Source organism: Ornithorhynchus anatinus, chromosome X2 (assembly GCF_004115215.2).
Source record: "Ornithorhynchus anatinus isolate Pmale09 chromosome X2, mOrnAna1.pri.v4, whole genome shotgun sequence".
Classification (NCBI taxonomy): Eukaryota; Metazoa; Chordata; class Mammalia; order Monotremata; family Ornithorhynchidae; genus Ornithorhynchus; species Ornithorhynchus anatinus.
In genome coordinates, this window is record NC_041750.1 from 20,066,396 (window position 1) to 20,079,772 (window position 13,377).

Genomic DNA, 13,377 nt, shown 5'->3' on the forward strand with positions numbered 1-13,377 from the left:
TTAATCCCCATTTTACAGATAAGGTAACTGAGGCATAGGCAAGTTAAGTGACTTGCCCAAGGCCACACTGTAGACAAGTAGCAGAGCTGGGATTAGTACGCAGATCCTTCTCACTCCCAGAGCCATGCTCAATCCACTAGGCCATGCTGCTGCCTAATATCTTTAAATGCTCCGCAAAGCCAAAAGTCACACCCAGTAAAGTCCTGGTTCAGATGCTTTTTCAAATCTTGCTGTCCCTCCCTTCCTATGGGACAGAGGTTTCAGAACAAGAGGGGCCACGAGGCAAGACCAGGGATTCTCCTACTACATGTTCCAGTATGGCCGACCTGAGTGGGTGTGGAAGTTCCACACCACAAGTGAGCTGTATCTACTTCTGATTCATCCCATACTCTGGTTTTCAAACCAGTTCAAAGCCATGTCCCAGACTGTGCAGGGCCCTGCTTCTCAGGAGAATAAATGGAGGGTTTGGAACCCCTTGAAGTCTCATTCTCACTGATGGAATTATTAGCAGAAACTTTGGATTGGCTTTCTCAAAGGCTTGGGAGCAGGGAGAGCGTCTGCTAACCCTGTTGTACTCTCCCAAAAGTGCTTAGTCCAGGGCTGGGCACATGGTAAACATTCAATAAATACCATTGATGGTTTAATTAATATTTATGAAACCTCCCCCTGGAGTTCCCAAACCGCCTCATCTCCTACTTGAGAAATATTTTATTCTGATTATATAGATTATGGGACTTGGAGAAACAAATCAAACAACTGAGAAATTACCGAGATAACTACCAGGCCTTCTGCAAGTGGATCTATGATGCCAAGCGTCGCCAGGATGCCATTGAATCCATGAAATTTGGAGACTCCAATACAGTCATGAGATTTCTGAATGAACAGAAGGTAAGGGTTTTCAGGTTAAAATAAAATTCAGAAATCAGCTGTTCTGGAAGGAATTAAGGGGTTTAGATGTCTCTTGTTGCCCATAAGGATCGTCGAGGTTTAAAATACCCAATATTTCAACCATCACGTGTTCTTGGTGGGGATTATTAATAATATAATAATGTTGGTATTAAGTGCTTACTGTGTGCCGAGCACTGTTCTAAGCGCTGGGGTAGATACAGGGTAATCAGGTTGTGCCATGTGAGGCTCGCAGTCTTCAACCCCATTTTACAGATGAGGTAACTGAGGCACAGAGAAGTGAAGTGACTTTCCCACAGTCACACAGCTGACAGGTGGCAGAGCGGGGATTCGAACCTGTGACCTCTGACTCCCCAGCCCGTGCTCTTTCCACTGAGCCACGCTGCTTCTCTCCCGGTTCAGGCAATCAATCTCTGCAAAAGTGCAGTCATCTCAAAGTACAGTCTATGCCATTCTCCTTATTGCTGTTCTGAAACGTCTGTACACAGAAAAGTAAATAAAATGGAAAACTTGGATGACTTTGGAATAACTCCCTGGATTTCTAGTTAGAGACTGTCCAAGACACGGTGGAGGGGCTGATTGATTGATTGTTTTCCAAATCACTGTGAATACTTATTTTCTTTCAAATAGAACTTGCACAATGAAATATCTGGTAAACGAGACAAATCAGAAGAAGTACAGAAGGTGGCAGAATTGTGTGCAAATTCTATCAAGGTATGTTTGAATTAATCAGTATTCCAGTAATGTTTTCAGACATTACACTTTAAGAGGTTATACCTTTGTTATTTTTTTGAATGTACCGAATAGCCATTATCCTTCCCAGCCAAGGAGAGTAGTGAATCTGTGGTAGATGTTTCTACCCATATTATGTACTGGCAGTTTCCTTGGGCATGAGTTTGTTTTTTTTTTATGTACAAATGAATGTGTAGATGTTGCTAGTATCACCGCATAAAGATGCATCATTCAGCACACACAGCAACTTCATTTCTTGCACACTTGGGACACTTTCTAACCTTTTTTTGCATACACTGATGAGAATGTTAATTTTTTTCCAAGTCCTGCAAATTTAAGCTGCAATGGTTTCTTTTAGGTCTCTTAGAATTTTTTTTTTCCATCATTTTACAGGATTATGAACTTCAGCTTGCCTCATACACCTCAGGATTGGAAACTCTACTCAACATACCCATCAAGAGGACTATGGTTCAGTCCCCCTCAGGTGTTATTCTGCAAGAGGTATGTCATCCACATTTGATGCAACTTAATTCTTGAAAAGATGTCCTTTTATTTTGAAATGCATTTCAATTAAGATTGGGCTCAATTTAAATATGATATTTACATTATTAGAACCAATGAAGGAGTTGGTCTTAAATTATGACAAGAAGGACTTAAATTAGATAGAAGGAAGAAGTTGATATTGACTAAAGCTCTAAAAGTTACCTAAGGAAGTTTTAGAATTAATGATGATATTTTTATAGTATTTGTTCAGCACTTACTATGTATTGTAGTAAGTGCTGGGGTAAATAGAAGACTATCCAGTTAGATAACAGTCCTTGTCTCATACAGAGCTCACAGTCTGAGGGGAAGGGAGAAGAAGAATTTTATTCTCATTTTACAGATGGGGAAACTGAGGCATAGAGAAGTGACGTGATCTGCCCAAGGTCACAGAGCAGGCAAATGGAAGAGCTGGGATTAGAAGGCAGGTTCTTGACTCCAAGGCCTGTAATCTTTCCACTAGGCAATGCCTCCCTCCAAGGAGATTTTAGGGAAAAAAAAATTGTCAGGGATGATTGAAGTAAATTCTACCCACATGGATTGATGGACCTTCTGTGGGTTCCTTTCAGGTGCTTTTGACTCAATAAAGCAAGGATTTCCTTCCAGCCTCCAAATTAAAAATTGAGATGTCTTTGTACATTATGAAAAAAGTTATCTCCATTAATATTATTAGTATTATGTTACTAAGCACTTACTATGTGCTAAACATAGGGGTAGATTCCCAATAATCAGATCTCTGCTATTATAATTACTTTAAAAAGATATAATTCTCAAAAATATGTCCTTTTTCCTTCCAATTTTCAAGGCTGCAGAAATTCATGCTCGTTACATAGAACTACTCACAAGATCTGGAGATTATTACCGATTCTTAAGTGAGATTTTGAAGAGTATGGAAGATCTAAAGGTAATCAACTTTGTTTATTTTTTAAATACTTTCAAGGTCAAAAAATAAATCATTTTTTATCAAATCTTTTGAATTCACTGTCCTGTAAATTACCAGGAAACACTAGAAAACAAGGCCATTTTCTTTTTGTTTTTTTTTTTTAAAAAAAAACCTTTGGTCATTTTTTCAAGTAACATTATTCTACTCTCTTTAATGGCCTCTATCTTGAGATGAGATGTTTAATTTGCTTCTCTCTAACTTTAGAGTTTTGATTTATCAGTCATTTGTAGTGTTTATTGAGCACTGATTCTGAGTAGAGCACAGTAATAAGCGCTTGGGAAAGTACAGTTCAGCAGAATTAGCAGACACATTCAATGAATGAAATGTACATCGCCTTGATTCTGTTTAGTTGCCATTGTTTTTACGAGATGTTCTTCCCCTTGACTCTATTTATTGCCATTGTTCTTGTCTGTCCGTCTCCCCCGATTAGACTGTAAGCCCGTCAAATGGCAGGGACTGTCTCTATCTGTTGCCGACTTGTTCATTCCAAGCGCTTAGTACAGTGCTCTGCACATAGTAAGCGCTCAATAAATACTATTGAATGAATGAATGAATAGTGAGTTTACAGTCTTACATAATGAGCTTGTCTTTGTTCAGTAAAAATAAATAAAACTGGTTTCCTTTTGTGCCTGAGAGGAAATGAAGAACAATTTTTCAGTCATCTCTTGTCCCATAGCATTATGACTGGGTTTAGCTGAAGGGGCAGAACTCAAATTTGGGGAGGAAGCTGGAAGTCAGGAGTCTTTCAAGTTCTCAGTCCCGCTATCATTTTTTAAGATAGAGCTCGGAAATACATCCTGAGGTGGGAGGGAGTTAAAGGGTAATCTGTGATCCTAAATGCCTCATGAATAGCCCTGTGAGTTCTCAGAGCATGTTTTCTCATTTCAATCCCTCAGCTGAAAAACACCAAAATTGAAGTCTTAGAAGAGGAGCTCAGACTTGCCAGAGACGCCAATTCTGAAAACTGCAACAAGAATAAGTTCCTGGATCAAAATCTGCAGAAGTACCAGGTGGAATGTTCCCAGTTCAAAGCCAAACTTGTGAGCCTGGAGGAGCTGAAGAGACAAGCTGAGCTGGATGGCAAATCTGCTAAGCAAAACCTGGACAAATGTTATGGCCAAATAAAAGATCTCAATGACAAGATAACAAGGCTCACTTACGAGATTGAAGATGAAAAGAGGAAAAGAAAGACTGTGGAAGATAGATTTGACCAACAGAAGAACGACTATGACCAGTTGCAGAAAGCCAGGCAGTGTGAAAAAGAAAACCTCGGCTGGCAGAAATTAGAATCTGAGAAAACCATTAAGGAGAAGGAGTACGAGATAGAAAGGTTAAGGGTTCTTCTGCAGGAGGAGGGCGCCCGGAAGAGGGAATATGAAAATGAGCTGGCAAAGGTAAGAAACCAGTATAATGAGGAGATGAGTAATTTAAGGAACAAGTATGAAACAGAGATTAACATAACGAAGACCACGATCAAGGAGATATCCATGCAAAAGGAGGATGATGCCAAAAGCCTTAGAATTCAGCTGGACAGGCTCTCGAGGGAAAACCGTGATCTCAAAGATGAAATTGTCAGGCTGAACGATAGCATTTTGCAAGCAACAGAGCAACGAAGGAGGGCTGAAGAAAATGCTATGCAGCAAAAAGCCTGTGGGTCTGAAATCATGCAGAAGAAGCAACAGCTGGAAATCGAACTGAAGCAAGTCATTCAGCAGCGCTCCGAGGACAACATGAGGCACAAGCAGTCCCTTGAGGAGGCTGCAAAAACCATTCAGGATAAAAATAAAGAGATTGAGAGATTAAAAATTGAGTTTCAGGAGGAGGCTAAACGCCGTTGGGACTATGAAAATGAACTGGCTAAGGTAAGAAACTGTTACGATGAGGAAATTATCAGTTTAAAGAACCAGTTTGAGACAGAAATCAACATCACCAAGACGACAATCCACCAGCTTACTATGCAAAAGGAAGAAGATACCTGTGGCTACCGAGCCCAGCTGGACAATCTTACCAGAGAAAACAGGAGTCTGTCTGAAGAAGTAAAGAGACTGAAGAACACTTTGGCTCAAGCCACAGAAAACCTGAGGAGAGTAGAAGAAACCGCTCAGCAGCAAAAAGCAAGTGGCTCGGAGATCTCGCAGAAGAAAGTACAGTTGGAGATAGAGCTGAAACAGGTTACGCAGATGCGCTCTGAGGAGAGCATGCGCTACAAGCAGTCCCTGGACGATGCTGCCAAGACGATTCAAGACAAAAACAAAGAGCTCGAGAGGTTAAAAAAGCTGATTGAGACAGAAACAAGTCAAAGGAAAGCCCTGGAGGATGAAAATGCCAAATTACAGAGGGCTCAGTTCGATCTGCAGAAAGCAAACAGCAGCGTGACAGAAACAATAACAAAACTGAGGATTCAGGAGCAAGAGATGGCCCGATTAAAAATTGACTATGAAAGACTTTCCCAGGAGAGAGTAGGGAAGGACCAGGATATTGCCAAATTCCAGACCTCTCTGAAAGACCTACAGTTCCAAAAGCAGAAAGTGGAAGAGGAATTGAACAGGCTGAAGAAAACAGCGTCGGATGAATCCTCCAGAAGGAAAAAGCTTGAAGAAGAACTGGAGGGCATGAGGCGGTCTTTAAAAGAGCAAGCTATCAAAATCACAAATCTCACGCAGCAGCTAGAGCAGGCTTCCATCGTGAAGAAAAGGAGTGAAGACGATCTTCGACAGCACAGGGATGTACTGGACGGACACGTGAGGGAGAAGCAGAGAACTCAAGAGGAGTTGAGGAAACTGGCGGCCGAGGTCGAGGTCCTCCGGCGCCAGCTGCTCCAGGAGCAAGAAAATGTTAAACAGGCTCACCTGAGAAATGAGCACTTCCAGAAAGTGATTGAGGACAAAAGCAAAAGCCTGAATGAAAGTAAAATAGAGATCGAGCGGTTACAGTCCCTGACAGAGAATCTGACCAAAGAGCACTTGATCCTGGAGGAAGAGCTGCGGAACTTGAGATTGGAATACGATGACCTGAGGAGGGGCAGACATGAAGCCGATAATGATAAAAATGTCACCATTTCTGAACTCAGGAGCCAACTACAGACCAGCAACAACCGAACCTTGGAGCTTCAGGGGCTGATAAATGATTTACAGAGAGAAAGGGAAAATTTGAGACAGGAAATTGAAAAATTCCAAAAGCAGGCTTTAGAGGTATTCACAAATATTTGATCACAGCTTTACTCCCTCTCAGATAATTCACTCATCTGGCCTTCTAACAAATCAACTTTATGCTTCTTAAATTCACTCTCATTTACACGTCTAATTTTCTTCTTCACTGGGTATTTATTAAAATGTTATCCAAAAAGCCCAGAAAAAGCCCGTAAAAGAATTCTTTTTTTTTTTTGCTTTTCTGTACTAACACATGACTTCAAATCAATTATCGTGTCATACCTGCATGTGGTTCTTTGTGAGTCTTTTAACCCTTAGAACATTTAAGAATATGTAATGACTGCAGGTCTGCATCTGTTCTGTTTCATTATCAGCAAACCTGCCTTGAAAATCTACTGTAAATTGAAAGATCAAGCACATATGTAAAGATAATTTTTATATAAAAATCATAAGCTCAACCCAGCTATTTTCCATGCTGTTTAAATCTTTTTCTCTCCTGCTTAGATGATTTTCCTTCCCCAGTCAGTTCTGCTTTCTTTTAATGATCATACCTAGGCTTTTTTAAATTATTTTTTTAATTTTAATTTTTAATTATTTTTGAATTATTATCAATCTGTTTTCCACTCTTTGACTCTCCCTTTTTAACTTCTGATATAGACAATATTTGTGTGGGCGTTTGGGGATATATATGTACAAAAGATGTGTATTTCTACTACCATATTTAACATTTAGTTAACTTGCGACAGGTGTGATAACCAGTAACAAAATCAAAATATCTGTACACCAGAATCAGGGAAAAATGCAAGGCAGTTAGACCGGGTTGCAACACCCCCAATTTGCTCTGGGAGAGGAATAAAAAAGTGAGTACAAGTCAGGGTAGTCTGGATTAACCTTTTCCAAAAATTTTAGAATGATAGTGTGGTCAAATCTATCTGGGGTGCAAATGTAAAGCACCTTCAAATAGGAGAAAGTTTAACCTGTGAGAAGGATAGAAGGAATTGGTAATACAGGCACTATACTTTCATGTTTTTCTCTTCTTCTCACCTTAGGCCTCTAACAGGATTCAAGAATCCAAGAGTCAGTGTACTCAGGTGGTGCAAGAAAGAGAGAGCTTGCTGGTGAAAATAAAAGTCCTGGAACAAGACAAAATGAGGCTGCAAAGATTAGAAGATGAACTAAACCGAGCCAAAGCAACACTAGAATCAGAGAGCCGGTTGAAGCAGCGCCTAGAGTGTGAGAAGCAGCAAATTCAGAATGACTTAAACCAGTGGAAAAGTCAGTATTCCCGCAAAGAGGAGGCCATCAGAAAGATTGAATCAGAGAGAGAAAAGAGCGAGAGGGAGAAGAACTGCCTGAGGAGCGAGATCGAGAGGCTCCAAGCAGAGATCAAAAGGATCGAGGATCGGTGCCGGCGCAAGATGGAGGATTCCAGCCGAGAAACCCAATCGCAGATGGATGCCGAGCGGTGCAGATTGCAGAGGGAAATCGAGAAACTGAAACAGCGTCCGTACGGATCTCACCGGGAGACTCAGACCGAGGATGAGTGGGCCATTGACCCCTCCAAACTCATGTTTGATGGACTGCGCAAGAAAGTGACTGCGATGCAGCTCTACGAATGTCAGCTGATTGACAAGGCCACCTTGGACAAATTGCTGAAGGGGAAAAAGTCAGTGGAAGAAGTTGCTTCTGACATTGAACCTTTTCTCCGGGGTGCAGGTGCCATTGCTGGGGCCTCTGCTTCACCAAAAGATAAGTACTCCCTGGTGGAGGCCAAGCGGAAGAAACTGATCTCCCCGGAGTCCACGGTCATGCTCCTGGAGGCCCAAGCAGCCACAGGAGGGGTGATTGACCCCCACAGGAACGAGAGGCTCACCGTCGATAATGCTATAGCCCGGGACCTCATCGACTTTGATGACCGGCAGCAGATCTACACCGCTGAGAAGGCCATCACCGGCTTCAACGATCCCTTTTCGGGCAAGACGGTCCCCGTATCCGAAGCCATTAAGAAAAATCTGATTGACAAGGAAACCGGATTGCGCCTGTTGGAGGCCCAGATTGCTTCTGGAGGGGTGGTCGATCCCGTTAACAGCGTCTTCCTGCCGAAAGACGTCGCTTTGGCTCGAGGGCTGATTGACAGAGATCTGTATCGGTCCCTGAATGATCCCCGAGACAGCCAGAAGAACTTCATCGACCCTGTCACCAAAAAGAAGGTCAGTTATATGCAGCTGCGGGAGAGGTGTAGAATTGAACCCCACACTGGCCTCCTCCTGCTGACCGTGCAGAAGAGAAGCATGTCGTTCCAGGGCATTCGGCAGCCCGTCACAGTGACGGAGCTGGTGAACTCTGGGATCCTGAGGCCCTCCACCGTGAACGAGCTGGAATCCGGCCAGATTTCTTTTGATGAGGTTGGCGAGAGGATAAAGGATTTCCTCCAGGGTTCCAGCTGCATAGCCGGCATTTACAACGAGACCACAAAACAGAAGCTCGGCATTTATGAGGCTATGAAGATTGGGCTGGTGAGGCCCGGCACGGCTCTCGAACTCCTGGAGGCCCAAGCGGCTACTGGCTTCATCGTGGATCCGGTCGGGAATCAGAGGCTCCCTGTGGAAGAAGCCTACAAAAGAGGTCTCGTGGGCATAGAGTTCAAGGAGAAACTTCTGTCAGCCGAACGGGCTGTCACAGGCTATAAAGACCCAGAAACCGGAAACATCATCTCCCTGTTCCAGGCAATGAACAAGGAGCTCATCGAAAAGGGCCATGGCATTCGCCTTCTGGAGGCGCAGATCGCCACGGGTGGGATCATCGATCCAAAGGAAAGCCATCGCCTGCCAGTTGAAATGGCCTATAAACGTGGCTACTTCAATGAGGAACTGAATGAAATCCTCTTGGACCCTAGTGATGATACCAAGGGATTCTTTGACCCCAACACAGAAGAAAACCTCACCTATCTGCAGCTGAAAGAAAGGTGCATGAAGGATGAGCTGACTGGCCTCTGCCTTCTGCCGCTGAAGGAGAAGAAGAAGCAGTTCCAGACGTCCCAGAAGAACACGCTCAGGAAACGCCGAGTCGTGATTGTGGATCCCGAAACCAACAAAGAGATGTCCGTGCAGGAGGCCTACAAGAAGGGCCTCATCGATTACGAGACCTTCGTGGAGCTCTGCGAGCAGGAGTGCGAGTGGGAGGAAATAACCATTACCGGATCGGACGGCTCCACGAGGGTGGTCTTGGTCGACAGAAAAACAGGCAACCAGTATGATATCCAAGAAGCTATTGACAAAGGGCTTGTGGACAGAAAATTTTTTGAGCAGTACCGTTCTGGCAGTCTCAGCCTCACTCAGTTTGCCGATATGATTTCTATCAAGAATGGGGGTGGGGTTGGGGTCGGTGGGGCCGGAGATGAAGTTTTCAGCAGCTCTCGACATGAGTCGGTCAGCAAGTCTTCCAGCATATCTGGCATCCGGAATTTAACCATCAGAAGTACCTCTTTATCTGACCCTCTGGAAGAACTCAGTCCCATCGCGGCCATCTTTGACACCGAAAACCTGGAGAAGATTTCCATTTCAGAAGGCATCCAGCGGGGCATTGTCGACAGCATCACCGGTCAGAGGCTTCTAGAAGCTCAGGCCTGCACTGGAGGCATCATCAGTCCCACCACGGGTCAGAAGCTCCCTCTCCAAGATGCGGTCTCCCAAGGCCTCGTAGACCAGGACATGGCCACCAGGCTGAAGCCGGCCCAGAAAGCTTTCGTCGGTTTCGAAGGGGTGAAGGGCAAAAAGAAGATGTCGGCAGCGGAGGCGGTGAAAGAAAAATGGCTGCCCTATGAAGCGGGTCAGCGCTTCCTGGAATTTCAGTACCTTACCGGAGGCCTCATCGATCCGGAGATGAACGGAAGAATAAGCACCGAAGAGGCCATCCGAAAAGGCTTGATCGATGGCCGTGCAGCTCAGAAACTGCACGACACAGGCAACTATGCTAAGATTCTCACCTGCCCCAAAACCAAACTGAAAATATCCTACAAAGATGCCATGAACCGGTCCATGGTGGAGGACATCACCGGGCTGCGCCTGCTGGAAGCAGCATCCGTTTCCTCCAAGGGCTTGCCCAGCCCCTATAACGTTTCTTCGGCTCCAGGCTCACGTTCCGGCTCGCGCTCCGGCTCGCGCTCCGGTTCCCGCAGCGGATCCAGGAGGGGAAGTTTCGATGCATCCGGAAGCTCTTCATACTGTTATTCCTATTCGTCCTTTAGCAGCAGCTCTATCGGCCATTAGTCCTCAGGAAGGCGACGGTCTCTGAAACCTATCTTCACTTAGATGAATCGCTCCACTTTTATTAAATAAAAAGAGAAAAATAAAAACCCAACGTTTGTGGTGGCAATACTGTAACTTGCTTTGGGGTGTTGGCTTACTGGAAAATAAAAGCCATGCTCAGAATCAAATAGTAAAGGCTTTTCTGGCTGTGTATCCAAATCCTAGGAGCTTGATTGAGGGGGAACTGTATAGGTAGAGTTAATCAATTGTAAGAAATGGCACAAATTGTGAGTTTTAAGTTTGTTTCTTTTGTTTAATATTTGGATTTTTGATTAATTCCTTCTGAATTTTCTTTTTTGCAGCAATCACACACAGCTGCCTGGGAGGGGGCAGGTAACTAAGGAGCTAATTAAAATTTTTAAAGTCGTAGTGGGTCCTAATTTTTTTCTTTATTGTTGTATTGGGGGGGAAAAAAGCTTGAGTATCTTTTTGTTTTTAGTTTTTGAATGTTGGGTAAACCTAAAAGGAAACCCTCCAGTTTCTTCCATATGTACTTGTTTAAGTCAGTTATAACTCGGCAATAAGTGGGTGGTACTGATAGCCTTCGCTTTTTTGTCACTGGTCAAAGTCTTCTGTTTATTTGGCTTGTTCCTTTTTCATGTAATCTTCAAAAGGGGTCTGCGTTTGCTATTCTGGCAATAAACTTTTAGACTTTTAATAGTCGTTGTGTTTTGATTTCAGAGCTGACACATATTTACAAAAGTAGCAGTAGCTTTGGGTTTGCCAGTTACATGTCTAAACCTCCATGCGTAGAAAAATCGGTCTGATGTTCCCTGGGCCCATCGGGATGGGCACTTGCTCCGGAGTCTTTTCCATAGCAGGGCCAGCTGCCCAGGGATAGTCTCCTCTCCAGGAAGGAAGGAGTAGCAGTTCTTTTGTGGTGACACCAAATTTTGACACTTTTCCTCTACCTTGCTGTCACCTCAACCCCTCCCAAACCCCTATATATCCCAGATAGCTAAAAATTCCTTCCCAAGCTGTAACCAGTGCCATATCACAATAATAATATTGCTGTGGGCATTGAGCCTATAGAGGTGAATGGTCAGGGACCTGAGAATCCACTTAGAAAAGAGTTTTTCTCAGAATAGTGATCATCAGTGCCTGGGGTTAATTTTTGAAAGATAATATTGTGGCGACCATCGCGTCAGTCAGAAGACCATAAAATTAGAGTTGGATTTTCATCCAGTGCTCCTAGAAACCTAACGTGGAGATTTAGACAGATTTTCATGCCATTTTCACTGCTTGCTCATTTTGTTTTGATCAGTGGGATATTGACCAATAATACTGTACACTTAAATGGAACTCTCATGCAAGAAGTGCTGAGCAATTCGAATGAACTCAGTTAACACGTTTCTCAGAATATTCACATTGACCCAGTTGGTTAATACAAGCGCTCTGAAGGAGGGAAAAATAAGGAACCGAATAATTTGGAAAGACAATAAGGCATGGAGTAGTTTGCAAACACAATACTGGAACATAATAAAAACAAGTGCATAAAAAAGAAATACTCTTTTACTACAAGGAAATATTGCACTTGTAACAATAATTCCCTTCTCTGTCTACCATCTCATCACCTACACTTACTATCTATAACTTTGCTCTATTGAGGATTGGATGCAATTCTGCCCAAGACTGGCCTCAGGCAGTTGGTTGCCTTGGGGCTGGGAAAAGTTTGCTGCTTCCCTCTCTGTTCGATGCTGTGACATTATGCTTTGGTCACAAGCAACATTCTGCGTAACATCATTATGTTGCGAGTGCACACAGTGTTATCTAATGAATCCTGAACATAGGGTGCTTTTCCCAGGGCACTTCTGACTCACTCTCCCAGCCCCCAGTGCCCTCACCTTTCCACTGCTCCCTCTGATCTTGCCCCCCAAAGTGGGTGCCAACCTCCTACCCCCTGATCCCAGCCCTGCGCCTGTCCCATGGGACCCCCATCTAGGGAAGTCTTTGCTTTCAAGATAAACCAAGAAAATACAAAACTATCTTAATTTGTGTAAAGAAAAAGAAAACCCACTGCATCAGCCAATCAGGTGAAGGCAGAAAATGGATCCTTTTAAGTAAACTAATCTATAATAAAGGAGGGGAAGTGAGGAACCAAGCAATCTGAGAGCTCAAGAGCTAGTTAACAGCAACAACATTTAAAAATCCTCATCTGTGACGTTTAACCAAAAAGGGAAAAAAAGCTCTCTTCTACCGTTCTCTTTGTAACAATGGCCTCATTGCTATCACTATTAATAACATCATTGGATATTAATAAGTAGTTGCTCTACAGAAAATTGGAAAAGAGACTTGACCAGGAACGGCTTTGATCATTTGGCTGCAGTAAAACAAGGGGAAATTTTGCTGCTCTTTTGTTGCCTCAAGTCTTGTAGCCAACATGTGTTGGGTGGAATAACCTGCAGTTTTATGTAATAGGGCAGAAATGCCGTCGTGGGATTTACAAGGATGGGGTTCTCTGGGGTTAGGGCTACCACGGGCGAGAGTGTGGATGATCCGATGCAAACGATCATCACTAACGGCTCAAAACAATTCAAACCCACATCCCACAGTGGGTAGAGCACGCTTTCCCCCTCCTATCATTGTTTCCAAAGTCATGTTAACCTGAATGGCGGGGAGTCACCACAGAGAAGCAGCGTGGCGTAGTAGCTAGAGCACAGGCCCGGGTGGCAGAAGGCCCTGGGTTCTAATCCCAGTCCGCCACTTGTCTGCTGAGTGGCCTTGGGCCTGTCACTTCGCTTCTCTGTGCCTCAGTCACCTCATCTATCAAACGGGGATTGAGACTGCGAGCCCCACGTGG

The 13,377-nt window shown here is 43.8% G+C and overlaps 1 protein-coding gene across 2 annotated transcripts in view; it reads left to right on the forward strand.

Moving 5' to 3' along the window:
• Window positions 1-11,235, forward strand: part of LOC100083608 (desmoplakin) — a 47,137-nt gene extending 35,902 nt beyond the window's left edge. The window contains exons 19-24 of one of the 2 annotated variants that reach the window (XM_029052539.2): window positions 726-888; window positions 1,537-1,620; window positions 2,032-2,139; window positions 2,984-3,082; window positions 4,018-6,312; window positions 7,320-11,235. In XM_029052539.2, the coding sequence (XP_028908372.1) occupies window positions 726-888; window positions 1,537-1,620; window positions 2,032-2,139; window positions 2,984-3,082; window positions 4,018-6,312; window positions 7,320-10,538 (5,968 nt within the window). In that variant the 3' untranslated portion in view covers window positions 10,539-11,235. The remainder of the gene's footprint in view (window positions 1-725; window positions 889-1,536; window positions 1,621-2,031; window positions 2,140-2,983; window positions 3,083-4,017; window positions 6,313-7,319) is intronic. The other variant, XM_029052540.2, reaches the window with a different exon arrangement.
• The last annotated feature ends 2,142 nt before the right edge of the window (window positions 11,236-13,377 follow it).